The following is a 21,856-nucleotide window of genomic DNA, read 5'->3' as shown; positions in this document are numbered from 1 at the left end:
ATGCTGGGGACATCCTACAACCACACAACGGAATCCCCTGCCACCTTCTTCCTCGTGGGCATTCCAGGTTTGCAGTCTTCCCATCTTGGGCTGGCCATCTCATTTAGTGTCATGTACAGCATAGCCCTCTTAGGAAACAGCCTCATCATTACTGTCATCTGCATGGATTCCACTCTACAAGAGCCCATGTACTTCCTTCTCTGTGTTCTGGCTGCTGTGGACATTGTCATGGCTTCTTCTGTGGTACCTAAGATGGTGAGCATCTTCAGCTCAGGAGACAACTCCATCAGCTTTAATGCCTGCTTCGCTCAGATGTACTTTGTCCATGCAGCCACAGCTGTGGAGACAGGGCTGCTCCTGGCCATGGCTTTTGATCGCTATGTGGCCATCTGCAAGCCCCTACATTATATGAGAATTCTCACCCCTCATGTGATGCTGGGGATTAGTGTGACTATCACCACTAGAGCTGTTATTTTTATGACTCCATTGAGTTGGATGTTGAGTCATTTGCCTTTCTGTGGCTCCAATGTAGTTCCACATTCCTACTGTGAACACATGGCTGTGGCTAAGTTAACATGTGCTGACCCCATGCCCACCAGTCTCTACAGTTTGATTTTTTCCTCCATCATTGTGGGCTCAGATGTGGCCTTCATTTCTGCCTCTTATGTTTTGATTCTCAGGGCAGTATTTGGTTTGTCTTCAAAGAATGCACAGCGGAAGGCGTTGAGTACATGCGGCTCTCATGTTGGGGTCATGGCGCTGTACTATCTCCCTGGGATGGCATCCATCTATGTAGCCTGGCTAGGGCAGGACAAAGTTCCTCTACACACCCAAGTGTTGTTAGCCGACTTGTACCTCATCATCCCACCCACCCTTAACCCTATCATTTATGGTATTAGGACCAAGCAGATCCGGGAGCGGATATGGAGTCTGCTGGTGCCTTGCTTCTTTCCCCAGTCCACTCAAGGATCATGAACACAGGCTTCTCCTACCTGGAGTTCCAGCCAACTGCCAAGATAACTTTGAGATCTATGGACACGGACTGGTTTAAAGGTGTAGAGTGTTTTTGCATAGCACTTCAACTTCTCACTAGAGTTTGACAGAAGGATTGTATTTCCTGGTGTATTTATTTAGAATGCTATCTGATTGAAGTTTGGGCAGAGAATGTGTTTGTTATTTTGTTTCTTTTCTTTTCTTTTTTTTTTTTAAAAATCTCTATTCCCATCTCACATCAGTCCCTCTGTTGATGAAAGTTACTCTTTGTCACCTTTTCCTTAGTAGAATTTTCTTGTTCCTCTCCTTGTACGATGTTGTGGTAGAAACTAGATCTTGTTCTCTGGCTCACCAATGAATACATTTTATTTGATACCTGTGTTTATTCCTGGAGCACAAACCTCTTATACCTAAAACAGATTTTAGTTTATATTATGTAAACTTAAGGTCAATGGTGTTGGCCCCTTTCTAATGAATGAATTGGAAAAAGAAACCTGAACCACAGTGAAAGAAACCAAGCCAGAACATGAGTTGAAAAGAATAATGCTCTGGGTCCAACCCCCTTCTGATAGCCACACAATTTCATAGGGCAGAGACACATATATTTGATTCTTAATGAAACTGTAAATCTTAGTAAGGCTAATTCTCTGATACTAAAATTCAAAGTGCTAGGAAAAACTGCAACAGTAAGTTGGTTAATTGTTCCAATGATTAGAATGAACTGTCCTTCACCTCTTCTGATTAGCCTTAGTTTTAAGTCTACCAAAAATCATCAGTATAGTACTGATATAAAGACAGAAAATAATAGAATAGGGAGCTCAGACCTAAACTCAGGCATATTTCGTTAATAGATCTGACATTGGGCATGGTGTTACGAACACTGGACAGTCAAATGAAGAACTATTAGATGAGACTCTTACCTTACACCATATGCAAAGGTTAATTGAAAGAAATGTAAAGAACTAGTTGGAAGACTAAAAAAATCATGAAACTAGAGAAAACATTTAACATTTGCAAAGATTTCTTGGATAGAATGTCCAAAAGTGTAGGCAGCAAAAGTGAAAAATAGATGTAACCATAAGGAACAGAAATTATTTAGTGTAACGAAAGACAAAATAGAATGCAAAGACACCATACAGGATGGAAGGAGATATATTTGAATTGTATATTTAGTAAGAATTATTTACCTAGTAAATGATAAAATCTTATAATTCACCACCAACAACAAAAATGAGATACTCGAACTGGAACAGACTTTTCTGTAAAGGGTATGTACAAATGACCAGCTAACATATGTGAAGATGCTCTTTGTTACTAATCATTACAGAGATTGAAAATAAAACTACAGTGAGATAATACATTTGACTTATAGGTATGATCACGAAAACTCAAACCAACCCCCTTCCCCCCAAAAAAAAGTAAAAACCAACTTTGGGTGAAAATGTGGATAAACTGGAACCCCTTTGCACTGTTAGTGGAGATTGTGATAATAAAACTGTGGCAATAGTATGGGTAATCCATGAAATATGAAAAACAGGGCTAATCTGATACAGCAACCACTTCAGGTACATCCACAAACAATGGAAAACAGGCTCTCCAAGTCGTAGTTATTGGCACTCAACATTTCATGGCACCACATGGATGTGCTAACTGAATGAAACCAGTGAAATGTGTTTTGATGTAGAATCTGCAGCTTCATTCTTGGTTTTAGAAGCTTTGTGCACCTCTCTGTATCTCAAGTTCTTTCAGAGGACTGTGAAACCAAATGTGGAAATCTTAGGAAAACATCATTAGAGCAGTGGATCTCAACCTGTGGGTTGTGACCTCTTTAGAGGGTTGAATGACACTTTCACAGGGGTCACCAAAGACCATTGGAAATATGAGCTATTTACATTATGATTCATAACAGTAGCAAAATTATAATTATGAAGTAGCAACAAAAATAATTTTATGGTTGAGGGGTCATCACAACATGAGGAACTGTATTAAAGGGTTGCAGTATTAGGAAGGGTGAGAGCCACTGCCTTAGAAGTTCTGAAACATTGAAGAATTAAAAAAGTAATCAGGGCTGGTATAATGGCTCAGTGGGTAAAGGCACTTGCTGCCATGCTTGACAATCTGAGTTCGATTCCCGGGAGCAACATGATGGAAGAAGAGGACTGACTCCTGTGAGTTGTTATCTGACCTTCACACATACACTGTGGCATGGGCATGCCCACATATATATACACAATAAATAAATAGATAAGTAAATAAACAAATGAAAGAAATGTACTAAGGAAAAAAATGAAACTTGGACCATTTGATTTTCTTTCTAGATGTACGCTGTATCATCAGTCTAATGTTTAGGTATCTTCTGGGGACTAGAAGACACAAACACTATACACTCTCCAGGCTCCTGACTCCCCTCACAGTCTGGAATGCCCAAGGGACTGTGCATAGAAGACAGTCAGTCTCCGGAGGAGTCACAGTGTTTGGCTGCTGGGCAGAGGCCAAGAGCAGTGGTGTCCTGGGAAGAGACAGATGACAGAGTATCTCATGGGAAAGAAAGTCTCCCAGTGGGAGGTGTTTGGAAAGGACAGCACTCATAGTAACTTCATTGTCTTTGATCTCCTGTGGCGCCTGTGTGTTACTGCTTCTCTCGAATGTCTTATATGAATCTAAATATCATTTGGTGTGAGAAATGTGGAATAGTAGGAATACTTAACCAGAGAATGAATGTTATAAGAGGAAATCTATTATGCCGATAACTGAATTAGGAAACAGAGTTTGGACTTAAGAAGTCTTGAGGTTAGCGTCACCTCAGAAACAAGGATTCAAGTTCTCTATCCAAGTAAACAAGTATAATGTGGCTGGTCAGGTCTGGAGGCATTATGGACACCTACAGCTTCCTCTGAAAGTGATGTGAAGGATGGCAGATATGGGAGAAGGGGTAGGTATATAGGGTTACTCTGTTCAAAGCAGAGAAATGAAAAGGTAAGTGCAACACTGGAATGGTAAATACATATTTTTAGGGACCCAGACTTGCTTTGAGAAAACCAGATGCCATAGGGCAGGGTGAGGCTGTGTCTGGGTGTTGACGGAGGCACTTAGGCAGGGATACGAGGCTATCAAAGGCAGCAAGTGAGGCACGCAGTACTGCTTTCATCTGGACAGCATGTTAACTCGGAATCCCTCCATCCTTTTATTTGAAATAAAATATCATCTCACATCCTATGATTTACTTATAGATATTACATGATTTGGGCTGAAGGAACCAGTGTAAAGCTGGAAAGGTGTCTCAGGAGATTTGAGCCTTGGCTTTCTGAAAGAATTCACCCCAACAAGCAGAAGCAGTGTGTCTCCATGTGTTGATAGCATAACCTCTACACCTTAGATTTCTGTATCTTATAGTGTGTGTTTTCAGTGGCCCAACGAGCTAATGAAAAAAAAAAACAAGCATACAGGAAATGATGCTTAAAAAGTTATTGGATTCACAACAGATCTTTAATGGAGGTCACTATTGATGCTCTCAAGAAAAAAGTTTAAATATTTTAAACAAGAGACAATAAATTAAAACAAATGTTCTTTATTTTGAACAGACCACACACACACACACACACACACACACACACACACACACACACACACACCTCTAACAACACCAATCAAGAAGAAAAGCAAATAAAATGAAGTAAAAACAGTTTTAAAGAAATGAAGACTACCACTAACTCCAAACCACTGTGAGCATCTGGGGACAGGAAGGCGGAGCAGGGCATAAAGTGAGGACACCCTCAGATGAAAGGTGAGTTTATATAGAGCAGTTTCTGGGTCAGAGGTGAATGGGTGCAGACATTCGGGATCCTTCAGTTTTCTTCAAGTCTCTAGGCACCAAAGCTCAGCTCCAAATCTGTAGCACCCTAAATGGAGACTGTGGTGGTAGGGATACCCAGGCTTGCTTTTCACTCTTCTCAGTTTTGCTTTGAAACTCTTCTTCGTGCTGACCTCATCTGCCCCATGATGTTAGACATATACTATGATTATATACACCATGGATTTTATTTGAGAGTGACATGGAACTTGTTATTCAGTTCAGTCAGACTTAGTATACAACATCTTTATCATTCTTAAGGCTTTCCTCTCATGGTTTGTTTCAAAAAGACCTACGTGCCCATCGAGTTCCAGAAACCTGGTTCTTTAGAAAACTCTTGAAGATTCTGCACCAGTGTGAAGTCAGTCAGCTCTCCAGGAGTCAAGTGGGCACCATGTGGTGAGGATGGAGAGTCAGGTAAATGCTTGTCTTATGTTTGAGTAACATAGAAAATGTCTTTTTTATCTAGCACATGGGACTCTAACAGACTTCCACCATTCTGATCTATCCAATCATTCAGGAGAGAGAATTGAGAGGTAAGTAGAGTCAGGATAAGAATGAGACAACTTTTTAGGCTGCAAATCCTTTATTAATAGGGGGTTACAGGACTTGATAGGTAATCAAACTAACTAGTCTTGAGAATTGGCAAATAAGCTCTTTTCATTGAAGGCTGTATGGAAACATAAGAAACTCTTCTTGGGCTATGTCTGAATATTGTTAAGTCAACACCTGTCTTGGTGAAATGGCCACCCCAGGTTAAGGCCTCAGAAAATGCAATGTTAAGGTTCTGTGGGCGTAAGGAAAGAGAGTGGGGGGACTTAATGTGGTCTACTCCATAGTTAAGAGTCTTGAGTTAATTTCTTAGGTCAAACTACCTGTGCATGTCCCTTGAGAGAGGAATGATCTGGGAGCAGTCAGAAAATGTGTTGAGGCAGGAATGTAGCCTACATAAAGTATGCTTGCCACATCCATTCCTATCTCTAATCCAAGTCACTTTAGTATCAGTATTTTGTATGACATCAGAGCCATATACACACTCTTAGGCTTTATAATTAGAGGTAGAGTTGTACATAGTGTAAGAAAGATTTTTTTATAGAACTGATAATAACAGAAAAATATTAAATGAACAGACAAAAGTCTTAGTTTTGAAACTACTTTATAAAAGAACAGAGAGTGAGCTCCTTATTGCATTTTAAAATTATCTTGGCATTTATGCCAGCTCTAAGGGAAAAACCTCAGCGGCTGATCATGGTAGGACAACTGCAAACCTTGAGAGAATGGGTGTTGTGTTGGTGGATTTAGTCACCCCCCTCCCAGGACAGGGTTTCTCTGTGTAACTCTGGATGTCTTGAAACTCTCTCTGTAGACCAGGCTAGCTTCAAACTCAGAGATCCACTTGCCTCTGGCTCCCGATTGCTGAGATTAAAGGCATGTGCCACTATCACCAAGTGGATTTAGTTATTTTTAATTTTAGTCTCTGTTGTATGTACTCACTTATGTATGTTCTTAGAGAGATCTGGAGTTAAATGGTTAAGCAGACAAACTCAGGCTTGTTTTAAAATTTGCTGATTTTTGTTTTTAAAACTAAGTATGTTTGTCTTCCATTTAAATTCTAAAACACCAGTGATCAAATTAAGGCATGGAAAGTTTATATGATCGGACCAAGGCAAAAACAGGTAGTAAGTGATACAATGATGTTTTTAGTTGTGGGGGTTTGACTCAAGCAGCAATATAATTAGTTCCTTTGCTTTCCTGATTCATGGTGATGTAGGGTCAACACCACATCTGCAGCAGGGCAAAGGAAGTACATAGAGCTTTGTTTTATATTCTAAGAAAAACTCTGTGTTTTCCCCTGAAGATCAACCAACATCTGACAGTGATACCACTTGAACAAGAATCACCCACTAGAAAATACACGGAAGACCTAGGTAGAGCATTAGGACTACCAGGTCCTATCTTTGTAAGTCATCCCGAGAGACTCCATGAGAAACAGAAAGGTTTCTAACTTCACCTCTTCCTGCAGTGTGAGAGGAGAGAGGGCACAGACTTCCTAAAGGAGGACAAGCAACAGGTTATTCTGAACAATGAGTAGACTCTGTTAACACAGAGAACCTTGACAAGCATGGGAAACAGAGCAAGATGGCTTCATTTATGTTTTCTGATTTGTAAAACACTGCCCTGACACTTTGATTTGTCTACACCACAGACAGGAACACATCCGATGGCACTCCACCCTCTTCTCTCACCACTCTACACTGTAATAGAAAACCCATCTCACCTATGATGTCAAGACCATCCTACAACTACACAGTGGAAGCCCCTGCCACCTTCTTCCTCATGGGCATTCCAGGTTTGCAGTCTTCCTATCTTGGGCTGGCCATCTCATTTAGTGTCATGTACAGCATAGCCCTCTTAGGAAACAGCCTCATCATTACTGTCATCTGCATGGATTCCACTCTACAAGAGCCCATGTACTTCCTTCTCTGTGTTCTGGCTGCTGTGGACATTGTCATGGCTTCTTCTGTGGTACCTAAGATGGTGAGCATCTTCAGCTCAGGAGACAGCTCCATCAGCTTTAATGCCTGTTTCGCTCAGATGTACTTTGTCCATGCAGCCACAGCTGTGGAGACAGGGCTGCTCCTGGCCATGGCTTTTGATCGCTATGTGGCCATCTGCAAGCCCCTACACTACAGAAGAATCCTCAGACCTAAATTGATGCTGGGGTTATGTGTGACCATCATCAGCAGGGCTGTCATTTCCATGACTCCACTGAGCTGGATGTTGAGTCATTTGCCTTTCTGTGGCTCCAATGTAGTTCCACATTCCTACTGTGAACACATGGCTGTGGCCAAGTTAGTATGTGCAGACCCCACGCCCACCAGTTTGTACAGCTTGATTTGTTCCTCTATCATTGTGGGATCCGATACGGCCTTCATTGCTGCCTCCTATACTTTGATTCTTAGGGCAGTATTTAGCCTGTCCTCAAAGAATGCACAGCGGAAGGCATTAAGCACATGTGGCTCTCATGTGGGAGTGATGTGTCTTTTCTATCTCCCCGGGATGGCATCCATATATATAACCTGGTTGTGGCAGGATGTAGTTCCCCTGCACACCCAAGTGTTGTTAGCTGACTTGTACCTCATCATCCCACCCACCCTGAACCCTGTCATTTATGGTATTAGGACCAAGCAGATCCGGGAGCGAATGCGGATGTTGATGATGTGCGGCTTTAGAAAAGGTTTGTGAACACAGAACTTTTTACATTTAGTTCCCTAGACAAGTGCACACGTTTTAAAGATGTATGGAGCAAGACTGTTTCACTTGTCGGTGCAGAGTCCAAGATGAAGTTGTAAAGACCATGCTTGCATAAAATTTCAATTTTTAGTGAGAAAATTGTTATGGATATGGGATGACTGCAGTAGTCTGATATGTTCAATAATTCCACTTAACTTGTATGTGCAATAGCTTACAAACCTGGAAACATGGAGGTGGTACAATTGGTCCCTTCCACAGACAGAGCCAACAATTCTCCCACATCCCAATTTTGTCACTCGTGGGCTACTTTTGTAAACTCTCCATGACATAACAGCCACTCTACAGCAACAGGTCTGTGCGCAGTCTTAATTCCCGTTCATTATTCCTTCCATCTGACTAGGTTGGCTTTTGTTTAGTGGGATTCTCTCCCCACATTTCTTTCCCCTACACCTTCAAAGAGAATGTTATACAGTTACAAGAACCATGTAGACTCCCCTGATGGCATCAGAAGATGCTAATTTAACACCAACTAGCTGCTGGATGGGCTTTCCTTCCTTCCTGTTGACTTTATTTCTTCTTCCCTGCTAATATCTCGTTTTTGATTTTGGGGTCACAGACCTCTCTCTAACCCAGAGACAAACACATGTAACCAGATACACGATATACCTCTGTGGCCACATGTCAGTGTGCCCTTGTGACACTGTGTGACATGGCCATCTTTTTGTTTAAAGGCCTCTAGACTGCTGGGAGGGGCCCTAAGGAACAAAGGTGCTGATAGGAAGGTTCTGGCGGCCTGGGGCACATGCAGAATCTATTGTTTGCCCTCCCCTCTCTACAGAGAACACAAGTATGGGATGGATTTTGTGACTTTACAATGAACTGGTGAGGTAGGATATGCTATTTTAAACCAGATTAGAGCCCCCCTTTCCAAAGAGGACACCCAAATCCTCTCAAACACGTTTCAGACCCGAATGTAAAGAATCACTCGGACTTGTGATCTGTGAGGTGTTTGTTGACTTTGTTTCATTTGAATATGAAAATCATTTACAACCTTTAAAATCTCACCTCTCAAATCTCTGTAGGAAACAATTTAAGGCTGTTTCAGTTTCCTCATCCAAAGTAAAACTAAACACCAAGGCCCCCAACTTTTCTGATCCTGCCCCTTAGAGAAAAGACAGGCCCAGGACACAGATCCGCCCGCCCTCAAGTTCAGGGAGGTGAAAAAGTGGGGATACTGTGTGCTTCTCTAGTTTGGGGCTTAGGGTTGGTTTGGTAGCAGCAGGCCTCATGTGAAACACCCTTTCACCAGGACTAGCAGCTCTGGACATGTACATTATTATTTTGTCTCATTGGAAAACCTCATTTAAACTCTTTTCTGGAGTCTGCAATCATTTCATCATTGGCACACAGTTAGGGAGCCAGTGAGGAGGGTTGTGATCTCCAGAATGGACAAAGTCCACCATCCCTGTCATGTTTCCATCATGGGTCACGACGCTTATCTGACCGGGACCGCTTTTCTGTGAGAGGTATCGACAGTTTGGTCTAACAGCAAGATACCATGAGGTCAGGCAGAGGGGCCCTTAGGTTCTAAGCTGGGTTCAGGGGTATGCTAATCAATGGAAGTATCCTCCAGTAGCCCTGTGTCCCAGGCCAAGTTCCAACATTAGGCTAGGATGGTGGCTCCCCTAGTCTTTCCCAACCAGGGAACAAATGGTGAGGGGGGTGGTGTTGGTGGTAATACTGTAGCATGGACTAAAATAGGGCAGGAGGCGGCCGGGGAAGGGACAATGGGGGAAAGTAAAAATGTGGGAGCCGCCATCAGTCACATTATAGAAGGAGATCTCATGGGCCTCATAATCCAGGAAGATTCCTACCCGGTGCGGAGGGACTGACAAGGGCAAGAGGGGGTACTCATTGGTGCCTGCCCGGTACTCTGTTCCCTTCCTCAGCCTTATCACCCAGAAGCCATAGTCGGGGGACAGATAGACCACCTCCTTCCGGTCTACATTTTCCATACACACTCCCAGGCCCCACTCAGACCTGTCTCCAACCTCCACCTCCCAATAGTGCCGGCCCGAGGAGATGCACTGGCTGCCCAAGACAATGTTATAGCGGTAAAATCTCTCAGGATTGTCAGGCAGGTTCTGCTCGGTGTCTCCATAGTGCACACTTTTTCTGTCCTTGGACACGACAAGGCGGGAGTAAGCTGTGTCTGGATCGAGGCGCACATCAACTAGGAAAAAAAGATCCTGGTGGTAACATTGATGCCAAACAAGGGGGGAGTGTGGGAAGAGTGTAGGTACTCTGATGAAGACAGAGTTCTCCGTGATGGGTCGGGTGAGGCTAGATGACACATCCAGACAACACTGAGCCATTTTATCTCTATGGGTGGAGTCCCTCCCACTGCCCACCTCAATCCCCAAGCATCGAATACCTGCATATGTCTTCAAGATCTCTCTTAGTCCCAGCACACGACAGTCTGTCTTCAGCTCCAAGGAGATTGGTTCTGGCTGCTCCAGGCTCCAAGATTTGCTCCTGCAGAAGAGGGTGTGTTTTGGACCCAGGAGTCTTAGCTCTGTCCCCGAAGCCTCCTTACCTTAGTTCAGGGAAGAGTGGCTTGGCCAGAGCCAGTCAGTCAGAGTCCCCTGCTCAGCAGGGCAGAAGTGGGATGCTGGCTTGTTGAGCTGTAGACTGTTTGTGACAGACAGTTAATGCTCACAACCTCCTGTTGTGGGGAAGGTTAAGCATTAGGATAGAGGAAGAGGAGGAGATGGGCTGCCAGGAGAATGGCTGATGCTCTGTGCCGAAAGCCTCATGTGCCATCTTCTTGGACTATTTACATAAAATAACATACTTCAGCGTTTCTTAACTTCTTATTGGTAATACCTGAAATGAATTTGATTAAGTGCAAAAAAGGAGAGGTCAACAAATCTTCTTTAGCCAATATAATGTAAGATGGGAAGTCAGCATCCGCTTTCTATAGGTACTCAGTCTGTATTCCATCTAATGTTGGCTCTGGCCAGGCCTCTCTGTCCCCTGTAGAGTGTCACGGAGGCCCTGAGGATGGGAACATACCTATTTAAGGCTTCCTGAACACCCTAGAAGGAGAAAAAAATGCAGCACATGAGTGTGCTGTGCCTCAGTGAGACTAGACAGACAGACACAAATGCCGAGAGAGGCTTTCTGAAAGGGAGACATGGACTTTGAGGCTGAGGAGAAGCTTATAGGAGGGCAACAGAGCAGACACGGCCTGGCTGAATGAACAGCTTTGGGGTTCATCTTGAGAGGGCCAGGATGGAAGGGACTGGAATGCTGTCAGGCTATCAGAATAAGTACCTGGTGTCCCTCTACTCTTTGCTGGGTGGATGCTCTGTCATCTGCCCGATGATGAAGAAGGGGACAGCAGGCATCAGCTGAAGGCTACAGGAGCCTCAGCTGGTGGGCAGTATGATGACAGGCTCCATGAAGAACCAGTGAACACTTTGCCCTGGAGTCCCCAACTATCTTCAGTTCTCACTCAGGTGTGCCAGGAAAGGATGCTACTCACCTGCAGCATCCAGCGCACAGGTCTCTGGGATCTCTCTTCCAGCTCCACAATCATCCTGCACAGGGCCTGGCTCTGCTGGATGATCTTGCCGTGCCTCAACTCCAGTTTGTTGGCTGTCTCTCTCTCCTCCTGCTCTAGGCTAGCCTGAGCTGCAGCTGCCTCCTCTTCCACCGGCTGACACGGCAGCTCCTTTTCCTGCAATAATTGCCGATATTTTTCAAACTCCCATAGGATGTTCTGCTTCCGTGTTTCCATCTGTGTCTGTGGAGTCAAGATTGGAATCAGCACTGATCCTTTCAGTGTAAGGGCCATGTGGGATGGAGGACACTAACATGTGGGAACACCCACTGTGGAAATGCTTTGGTATGACCATTTACTGGGTTCTAAGGAGGCAAAGACAAAGGATCCAGTCTTCCTATCTTCCTGACTCCCCACAGCCTCAGGGCATAGTTTCTGGTCCTTTTCACAGGTAGAGTATTTTCTTACATATAATGAGTGGGAGCAGAGTATTTCAGACTTGGAATTTTCCCAGACTTGATATTATATGTATATAAAGAGATTTTGGCAGTGAGATCCAAGTCTGAACATGAATTTCACTTATGCTTCCCATATATCTTGTATATATAACCTGAAAGTAATTTTATAAAATAATTTTACTGTGCTTGCATTCTGAGTGTGACCTATCATTAGGTGGAACTTTCTTCTATTTTTGGTACCATGTTGGTTATAAGACACTTTTGGATTTTGGAGCATTTTGGATTTCCCATTTCTGGAGGAGTGACATTTAAGCTGTTCTACTCTGTTGGCCCCAGTAGGATCTAGGGTACTACCTTTCTTTTTTCTTGAGACAGGGTTCCAGTTTATAGCCCCACTGGACTCTTATTCACTACGTAGACCAAGTAGGACTTAAAGTTGTAGCAATTCTCTGCCTTTGCCTCTCAAGGGCTGGTTTATAGGCATGCACCACCATCCTGGTAGTTTTTCTTCTTGATGTTTTTAAGCTCATTGTACCATTTTAGGCCACTTTGATGTTACTGTCTCCTGATCAAAAGTTCTGAGAGTTTCACGCCTCTTGGCTTCAGATATACTTTTCAGAGGTGGTTTTCTAATATTTAGGTAACCGAAGTCTTAGCAGCTATGCCGTTGCTAGGCAAAGTGAAACAGAAACTGTGCTGGACCGCCACTCAACAAGCCACACTCCCACCAGCTCGTGTGCGGCACCGTTCCTTCCTCATACATGAAGATGTGAGATAAGAGGCGACTGCAACCTCACAACCTATAAGCTGGACCTGAAAAGTTATGTGGCCTTAAGTAAAGGGAAAGCTGAAGGCCCTGCCTCACAGACACAAGGCCTCCTCCACTGTCAGCTCTGGGAGAGGAGGACAACGTGAGCCCCTTTCTCAAGAGCAACCCGCCTTCCAGTTGGCAGCGCGCTCCTTCTCGCTGACTTCCAGCTTCCAGGCTTCTTCCTGTTCTTTCCTCAGAAGTTCCAGAGCTTCTTGGAGTTTCCACTGCAAGAGACAGGAAGCTCATGAGTGTGATCAATGTTCCTCAGGCAACAGGCTGGTGTAAATGTTAAGAGAAAACTGAATGCCACAGAGGGCACAGACTGCCCACGTGGCACCCAGGGAAGCTCTTTGGGTTGAGAATCATTTTAACTCCCATATTTCACAAATGTCTGTAAAGGTCTATAGCTAGACTTTCTAGGACACGAAGACTTTGGACTTTCCTACCCATGACTGATTTTATTCTCATTAATTTTCTTCCCTATTACTTCCCAGAACCTTGCTGCTGAAAGTGTGCTCCAAAGCCAGGAGCATCTGCATGGCAGAATCTTGAGTCTTACCCTATACTTATCAAATGAGAACTGGAATTTAGGAAGCTCCTTGGGTAGTTCAGTTACTCAATAAAGGTTAGACACTTTCCTAGGAAAGTGATGCAAAAGGTTCTTACAGGAAAGCTAGAAGTATTTAGCTATTTCCTTTTATTCCGATAAGAGTAACCTTTTTGTTAAAGAATTATAAAGTACCAGACACGGTTCAAGCACTGCACATGCACTAACACTGCTGCGGTTTGAATGGGAAATGTCCTCCACAGGTCATGTGTGAGAAGACCTGATCCTTAGCTGGTGATGGGTTTGGGAAGGTTGTAGGAAACTTTAGGAGGTAGAGCTTGGATGGAGAAAGTAGATCACTGTGGGGCAGGCCTGGAGGTTTATGGCCTGGCCTCACTTCCTGTTCATCCTTCCTAACTACAGATGTCATGGGTCCAGTTGCCTATTGCTTTTGTCACTGTGATTTTCCCAGCACGATGCCCTGGATCCCTCTGAACTGTGAGCCAAAACAAACCGCTTCTCCCTTACATGGCTTCTCGTCAGGTGTTTGATGACAGCAGCAAGAAAAATAACTAGTACAAATATATTCCCCAGATGTAGTGTCATCACCACTTTATAGATAAGAGATCTGAGGCTTGGAAAGTGACCCATCCAAAGTCACCCAGCTAGTAAATACAGGGCTGGGAATTAACCAAGATCTTAACCTCTACGTTAACATTCCCTCATTGTTCTAAAACTTTCAAAACAAAATGAAATATACACAACTTTAATGGTTTAGATAGCTGTCCTGTAGAGAAAAATGCTTATTCAGAGGGTCTGCCATATATGCTTACATTTTAATCATAACTTGAAGAAAGGGAATTAAGGCAGAACAAGATCACTCATGCACAGCTGACAAAAGAGCAAGGTGGGGCCTGGAAGTCAGTCACAATGGTTAAGACAAAGAAGCAGTGCGTGAGACAGAGCTGGCTTATCCCAAAGTGTGGGAAACAGAGCCCTAGCCAAAGAACAAGTTCTCTATTCCAGCCTTTTATCTCTCTTTAACTAATTTATCCTAAAGTCAGAAAAGACCTGATAATATGGATACTGTGAGTATTAATAAATATATGATTAGTACAAAGCATGCCTGGCAATTGGAAAATCAATCCTAAGTGACTCAGTTTTGGTCCTTCCCAGCTCCACAATAATGTATCGGGATCCAAAATTACTAAGCCTGAGTTGTGTTTATGAAATGAAGAGGTTAAAATGATTCAGCTAATGTCAAGTAACAATAGGTGGCCCTGGTAGTGGGGAGTTAGCAGGTGCTTGACTAATAAATAACAGTCATCATATGTAAACTCATTCAAGCCATGTAGAACTCCAGTGGAAATCAAGGGTCTGCTTCAAGTTCTCAACACTAAACTTATCCTCTGGTTAGGCATCCCCATGTTAAGGTTTGAGATGGGATGCAGAGGAAATGGGAGAGAAGGAAATCAAAGGTGGTTATGAATAAAGGAAAGGATGTAGTTCAGAATAGTAGATGCAAAGACCTATAGCTATCAGGGGTGAAGGGGCTCACCTCTCAAAGACAGACTTCTGATACAGAGATGGCCAGATGAGAGGCAGAGGAAAGGCTGGCATGGCCAGGTACTATTGCCTACCTTATATTCCCAGGCAACATCCTTTATGGGCACAATGGTGTGGGCTTCGTGCTCTGGGGACTGGTGACAGGCCTTGCAGGTTACCACATCATCCTCTTTGCAGAACACCGTCAGCTGTTCCTTGTGGAGATTACACACATCAGTCTGTAATCCCATTTCCATACAGAAGCCTAGCAGACGGACCTTATCTACAACACTGGCCAGCTGCCAATTGGGACGTAGTTTCCTTGGCTGCGCAGGAGCTCGACAAAGTGGACAGGTGTAGCCCAAGTCCTGGGATCCTCCTGAGAGCTTCCAGAGTCCAGAGAGACAGCTGTGGCAGAAAGTGTGGCCACAGTTGATGCTCACAGGCTCCCTGAGGAAGGTCATACAGATAGGACAGTTCATTTCTTCCACAATGGCTTCCATTAACGCTCCAGGATCCATGGTTCCATCTAACAACAGTCTCAGAACATGAATAAAGACTGCAAAGAACAAAAGAAAAATAAGAGAAATCAAGAGGAAAAAGTAGCAACAGAAAGTTCTCCCCCCACATCAAAATCAGTGATTGATAAGAACACACTTATTTTAGAACCTTCATTGGCCATGTATAATAGGCACTGGCGTCCACTGAAGCTATTATTGGGCAACATTGTCCACACCACAGAAGGCGCAAGTAGGGTAGGAATGGCTAAGAGAGTGGATTTGGAGAAATCTTTATTTATTTGTTCAATTCTGATTCTCCTGAGTTTATTATACCCTACTGTTCCCACTCTAATCATGCTACGGAAATCAACATATTCTCTCTTGGACTAGGGCAAGTTAATACAAGATGTGATGTTCCAACATTCAGAAAAAGGCCACAAAATACTGTCAGCCTTCCCCTGTGATACCTTTGGTGTACAGTTATAGTCTTCAAGGTGCCAAACCACAAATGCCAGACACTCATTGTCTAGCTGCTCAGTTTTTCTTACGTTGCACACTGATGTGTAAAGTGAAAGTGTAATAGCAGTTCTTTCACTGTGTCCTGTAAATCACTGTCTGCCTCTTCTGCATCACATTTCCATGACTGACCAAGGTAACAAGACACTCTCCTCAGCACGTAGTGCTGCACGTGAGAAAGCAGAGGGGAGATCACATCCCTTGGAAGAGAAAGCAAGGATCACTTAAGGATATATTGATGTATATGGGTGATTATTGCCCAGGCCACATGTGTGAGCTTGAATGGCCAGTGGCAGGCTTCTTGGCATTCTTGGTAATATTTATTAACTCACCTTGTAAGTTTGTGCTACTAGATAGGCTATGTAAGGGAAGAATCATATTGACTTTAAATACTGCTGCATCTTCAGGACCTAAATAGTGCCTACCAGGCAAATAACTGCTGAATACATGCCTGCCAAATGATTACATCAGGGTTAGGGAATAGTTCCTAAACCCCAAATGTGTTTATAGTTTATTAGGTAACTGAAAATAAAGCAAACTAATAGGAAATACTCTTTTTTAAAAATATTTATTTATTTATTTATTTATTAGGTATACAGTATGCATGTATCCCTGCAGGCCAGAAGAGGGCACCAGATCTCATTACAGATGGTTGTGAGCCACCATGTGGTTGCTGGGAATTGAACTCAGGACCTCTGGAAGAGCAGCCAGTGCCCTTAACTACTGAGCCACCTCTCCGGTTCCTAGGAAACACTCTTGAGTATCTAGTATGTGCCAGGCATGGCTCTGTGCACTTTACATGGATAATGTTGGTTTATTTCACAATCCATGACAGAAACCATTATTCTCATTTTGCAGGTGCTTGTACCAGGTTTCTATTATTCTACTTTGAGAAAACCACCTATCTTCCCCAGCTTCAGGGTATAAGACAAATTCAAAGGCAGAGAGAATCACTGTGTTTAGTCATGCAGAAGGGCATTTTGGAGGCACCAGGACAGAAAGTCTGCAGGACTTGATGCAGCCATCAGCAAGGTCATTCCTTCTCACCCCTTCCCTGCTTCCTGTTCTTCTGTTTCCACTGTCACCACCAAACCATGAGATCCAGACCCTAAGATCCAGTTCTGCAGATCCCAAACTCAAAGGCCTACTGTGGTTCATCGCAAGCCCTCTATGAGCTCAACTGGAGGGATCCTGGACCCATGTCTGTTCATTTTACCCTGTTTTGGGTCATGCTGTTCTAACTGGAACTGTTTCCATGATCCTACGGTTGACATCAATTACTGCAAGTTTGTTTGCCTTAATTCTCACACTAGAGATTGACTATGCATATTGTGTTTTTTTCCCACGATATTCCTAATGTCATGATAAATTTAAATTACAGAGATATCTTCTGTTTTGTTCACTGTATTCTCGATGCCAAGAGCAGGGCCTCAATATTTGTTAAATTCACAAGAATTAAATGTAAATGTTGAGATCCAGTTGATAGTAGAAGTGTTAATATCTTCATCTAAGGCAGTGTGTGTGTGTGCGCGCGTGTGCCACGCTGCTTTGATATCAAAAGCACAAAGAGCAACAGAAGAACCAAAAGTAGCAGTTGAAAATTTGGAAGATATTGGCTGTAGGAAAGTGAGGTAAAGAAACAGAAATGATAAACCAGGAAAAGTGGTGGCAGCATGCTGTTTCTACACATGGCCTCAAAAAAGACATAAACATGGGAAAGCTGTCAGAGATCTGGGGATAAATAGATGTCTTTCTCCAACAGAACATTTGCTTTTATCACACATAAATTACTTGGTTCAAGTCTTAAAATTATTAACCGCTCAGGCATGTTCAACTTGCAGCCGAGGACATTATGGATACGGCCCAACACAAAACTGTAAACTTAATTTTCTTTATGCGATTTTTATGGATAGTGTGGTTCTCCAGCATGAACTTGGTAGTTGGCAAGTCGTTTTACAATGTCAAAACGATGCACCCAAGGGTGCTTCCATAGTGCCTAGGGAGCAGAGGGAGGGGGCGGAGCCTGGCGATATCCGGGAAGTTGGGGCTGAGGGGCACAGGGCTCAGACTCGGGCACCCAAGGGTCGAGGAAGGGCGGCGGACAGCGCCTTCTTGACCTTTGGGCGCTGAGCAGGTCCCCAGACAGTGGGCTGGGTTAAGGAGTGCAAGGACCTGTGTCTTCCAAAGATCCCCGGCTGCCGCCTCCTTCTCTCTGCGCAGGGTAACCCGCCTGGAGATGCCGAGCTCCAGCGGCCTAGTCCGAAGCATCAGGTGCGGCAGGGCGCTCACCTGCGGGAAGCTGCGGAGCCCAGCGGGAGCGCGGCGGCCTAGGCAGGAGCAGCACCCCGCGGCTTCCGCGAGAACTCCAGGGCCCGCCCACAGCACGGGAATCGACGAACCATAGGCCCGGGCCTGGTCCATCCTACGTGTGCACCATGAACGGCCTGATTGGCTGTTAACTTGTCACTTTCCCTTGTGGTATTCAGCAGCCTGGGAGCTGTGCCAGATTTGAATGTGTCCCAGCTTGAGTGTATGGTGGCACATTTACACGTTGGAATCCGCGTTTCTCTGGAAGATATGCAGCCGGCCATGGCTCCAGGTTTCAGACACTAACAAAATTATTAATAAACGCTTCTGGTTTCCCTGACTAACTCGACATTCCCATACCTCCCAGGTAGCTCCTCATTGCAATAAACTAGTTTCAAGAGTTAGAAACAATATTGAATGACGAAGCAGAATAGTCCTGATCATAAGCAGTTGTTAAAAAATTCTTGAAAAAATATTTATTTTACATCCCTGCCACAAAACATGGCATATCAAGTTGCAGTAAGGCTAAGCACTTTTCCTTGTATTAAGGCTAGGAAAGGTGACCTAGCATGAGTAGTAAGGTCCCAAAAGCCAGGAAAAGAGTCAGAGACAGCCCCTATTCCCACTGTTAGGAGTCCCACAAGAAGACCAAGCTACACAACTGTAACACACATGCTGAGTGTCTAGGTCAGTCCCATACAGGCTCCCTTGTTGTCGGTTCAGTCTCTGTGAACCCCTATGAGCCCAGGTTAGTTGATTCTGTGTTTTCTTGTGGTGTCCCTGACCCCTCTGGCTCCTACACTCCTTCCTCCTCATCCTCTGCAGGATTCCCTGAGCTTTGCCTAATGTTTGGCAGAGTCTGCATCTGTTCCCAACAGTTGCTGGATGAAGCCTCTCTGATGACAATTGGGCTAGGGACCAATCTACGGGTATAGCAGAATATCGTTAGGCATCATTGCATTGACATATTTTTCTTCCAGTTGTGTTTGGTTCTATCCTAGGTCTTTGGGTCATCCAGTCTGTGATGCTCCAGGCAGGGTCAGGAGTGGGCTTACTCTCCTGGCATGAGTTTAAGGCTAGACCAGTCATTGGCCACTCCCTCAATCTCTAGGCCACTCTTACTTCAGCACATCTTATAGGCAGGACAGACTATAGGTCGAAGGTTATGTGAATGGATTGGTTTCCCACTGCCTCCATTTGAAGTCTTGCCTGGCCACAATCCATTTTAAAAATGGGGTACAGATCTAAACAGAGACTTCTCAACAGAAGAATCTCAAATGGCCAAGAAACACTTAAGCAGATGTTCAACATCCTTAGGCATCAGAGAAATGCAAATCAAAATGACTCTGAGATTTCATCTTACATCTGTCAGAATGGCTAAGATGAAAAACACAAGTGACATCTCATGCTGGAGAGGATGTGGAGCAAGGGAAACACTCCTCCATTGCTGGTGGGAGTGCAAACTTGTATATTTCCAAAATGCAAATTTGGGAATCAGTGTGGCAGTTTCTGGGAATCAATCTACCATAAGACCCAGTTATACCACTCTTGGGCATATACCCAAATGATGCTTAATCATACCATAATGATACTTGCTCAACTATGTTCATAGCAGCTTTTTTTTTTTTTGTAATAGCCAGAACCTGGAAACAGCTTAGATGTCCCTCAACTGAGGGATGGATAAAGATGGATAAATGGATAAAGAGAATGTGATACATTTACAAAAAATCCCCTCATCCAACCACACAGACACACAAGACAAAAACAACAATCAGTGGCCTGGGTTTTTCTTTGTATTCCTAGGGCCTTGTTCTTTTTCTGATATTTGGACTTTTACTGAGCAATCAAGAGAAGGCACTCATTGACTGCATGGGAAGTAATCAGAAAATCCCCTGATGAATTCAAGTTCCAGGGCTATATTTATTGTTAGGACCAATTCCCTTTGGATTCCATGCCAATGTCAGAACTCTGGTCATGGTTGAAATTCTTCAGTGTGAGACCCAGAAAATTCCTGAAAATAATGAGACCATATGCAAAGCAGGAGGAGAAGCGGGGATTGAGATCTGCATGGAACCTCTGCTTTTTGGTAGAGCGGTTGTTCTCAACCTTCCTGATGCTGCAGCCCTTTCATACAGTTCCTCACGTTGTGGTGACCTCCAACCATAAAATTACTTTGTTGCTACTTCATAACTGTAATTTTGCTACTGTTATGAATCATAAAGTGAATATCTTAAATGTAACCCCAAAGGAGTAGTGGCCCACAGGTTGAGAACCACTGTGGTAGAGTGCAATCGCTGTCCTTATATTGTAGTTGAACAGATTAAATCAGACTTTTTTTAAAAAAAGATTTATTTATTTATTTATTGTGTATACAGTGTTCTGCCTGTAGGCCAGAAGAGGGTACCAGATCTCATTAAGGGTGGTTGTGAGCCACCATGTGGTTGCTGGGAATTGAACTCAGGACCTCAGAAAGAGCAACCAGTGCTCTTAACCACTGAGCCACCTCTCAAGTCCAAATCAGGCATTTTAAAAAAATATTAATTGAGCACGAGTGCAAAGAGTCCTGGATTGCAATTATGGGTCATATATTCTCTTCATTTAAGTCACTTAAGTTCAAGTGAATTTAAAGCAGTTAATAGGAACGTCTTTTTTATGTATAACTTGAATATGTCTATAACTATAATTGACTTTCAAAGGCCCTGATAGCAGGATGACATGGAGTTGCTGGGGGAAGAGGCTGTGTTTATGAGAAGGGGCAGGCTAGACTTAAAGCTTCTGAAGATAAGACCAAATCATCTCGTTGACTGATGAACTTGTACAGAATAAAATTGAACAAAGGGTTCTCTATATTGTTTACATTTGTATGGCTTCTCTCAGTATGGGTCTGTTCATGGATATGAAAAGAACCAGATTTACAAAGGCTTTCCTATAAAACTTACACTTACATGATGTTTTAGGTGGGGTTCTCTAGAAGAATAGAATGAGAAGAATGTGTATGTTCATATGCACATGCACACACACACTGAGAGAGGGGAGAGAGAGAGGGGGATTTATTTAAACTGGTTTATATGATAGGTGAGTAGGTGCTGGGTATTAAAAAAAAAAACAGCCATCATTATCCTTTAGAGGCAAAGAGCTCAATGGCTACTTAATCTTCAGTACCGAAGGCACAGGATTCTCCCCAATCCCTCCCAAGTCTCTGGTCCTTTATATTGAGACCATACTGGAAGGCTGAAGAACTTGGAGTCTAACGTTGGTGGAGCATGGCAAAGATAATGACAGATGTACTCAGGAAGAAGTGAAGGTGGGTTTTCCTTTAATCTTTTTATATATGGGCCACCTGTTAGATGTTGCCACCCAACTTGAGGGTGGATGTTCATCGCTCAGCTAGTCTTCTCTAGAAGCATTCTCACAAACACAATCAGAGATATATCTCTTAGGTCAGTCTAAATCCCATCAAGTTGATAATCAAGTCCAACCATCACATTTTATCCTTTTAAATTTGATAT

General features: G+C 43.5%; 3 protein-coding genes across 3 annotated transcripts; 2 read left to right on the top strand and 1 right to left on the bottom strand.

Annotated features, from left to right (window-relative positions):
- Window positions 1–975, top strand: LOC131901761 (olfactory receptor 52I2). The gene has a single exon (XM_059252843.1). The coding sequence runs from the start codon at window positions 1–3 to the stop codon at window positions 973–975; it is 975 nt and encodes a 324-aa protein (XP_059108826.1).
- A 6,151-nt stretch (window positions 976–7,126) lies between these two features.
- LOC131912236 (olfactory receptor 52I2-like) lies at window positions 7,127–8,089 on the top strand. The gene has a single exon (XM_059264646.1). It carries the CDS (start codon window positions 7,127–7,129, stop codon window positions 8,087–8,089), a length of 963 nt encoding a protein of 320 aa, XP_059120629.1.
- Window positions 8,090–9,636: 1,547 nt separating this feature from the next.
- Trim68 (tripartite motif containing 68) lies at window positions 9,637–18,402 on the bottom strand. The gene is made up of 7 exons (XM_059269571.1): window positions 18,330–18,402; window positions 15,120–15,583; window positions 13,061–13,156; window positions 11,646–11,906; window positions 11,174–11,196; window positions 10,533–10,633; window positions 9,637–10,331 (listed from the first exon to the last, which is right to left on the bottom strand). The coding sequence occupies exons 2-7, from the start codon at window positions 15,543–15,545 to the stop codon at window positions 9,784–9,786; spliced, it is 1,455 nt and encodes a 484-aa protein (XP_059125554.1). The 5' UTR covers window positions 15,546–15,583; window positions 18,330–18,402; the 3' UTR covers window positions 9,637–9,783.
- Between the last annotated feature and the right edge of the window lie 3,454 nt (window positions 18,403–21,856).

Source organism: Peromyscus eremicus, chromosome 1 (assembly GCF_949786415.1).
Source record: "Peromyscus eremicus chromosome 1, PerEre_H2_v1, whole genome shotgun sequence".
In the NCBI taxonomy this organism is placed as follows: Eukaryota; Metazoa; Chordata; class Mammalia; order Rodentia; family Cricetidae; genus Peromyscus; species Peromyscus eremicus.
The sequence above is the reverse complement of the archived record's forward strand: the minus strand, read 5'-3'. Positions and strand labels throughout refer to the sequence as shown.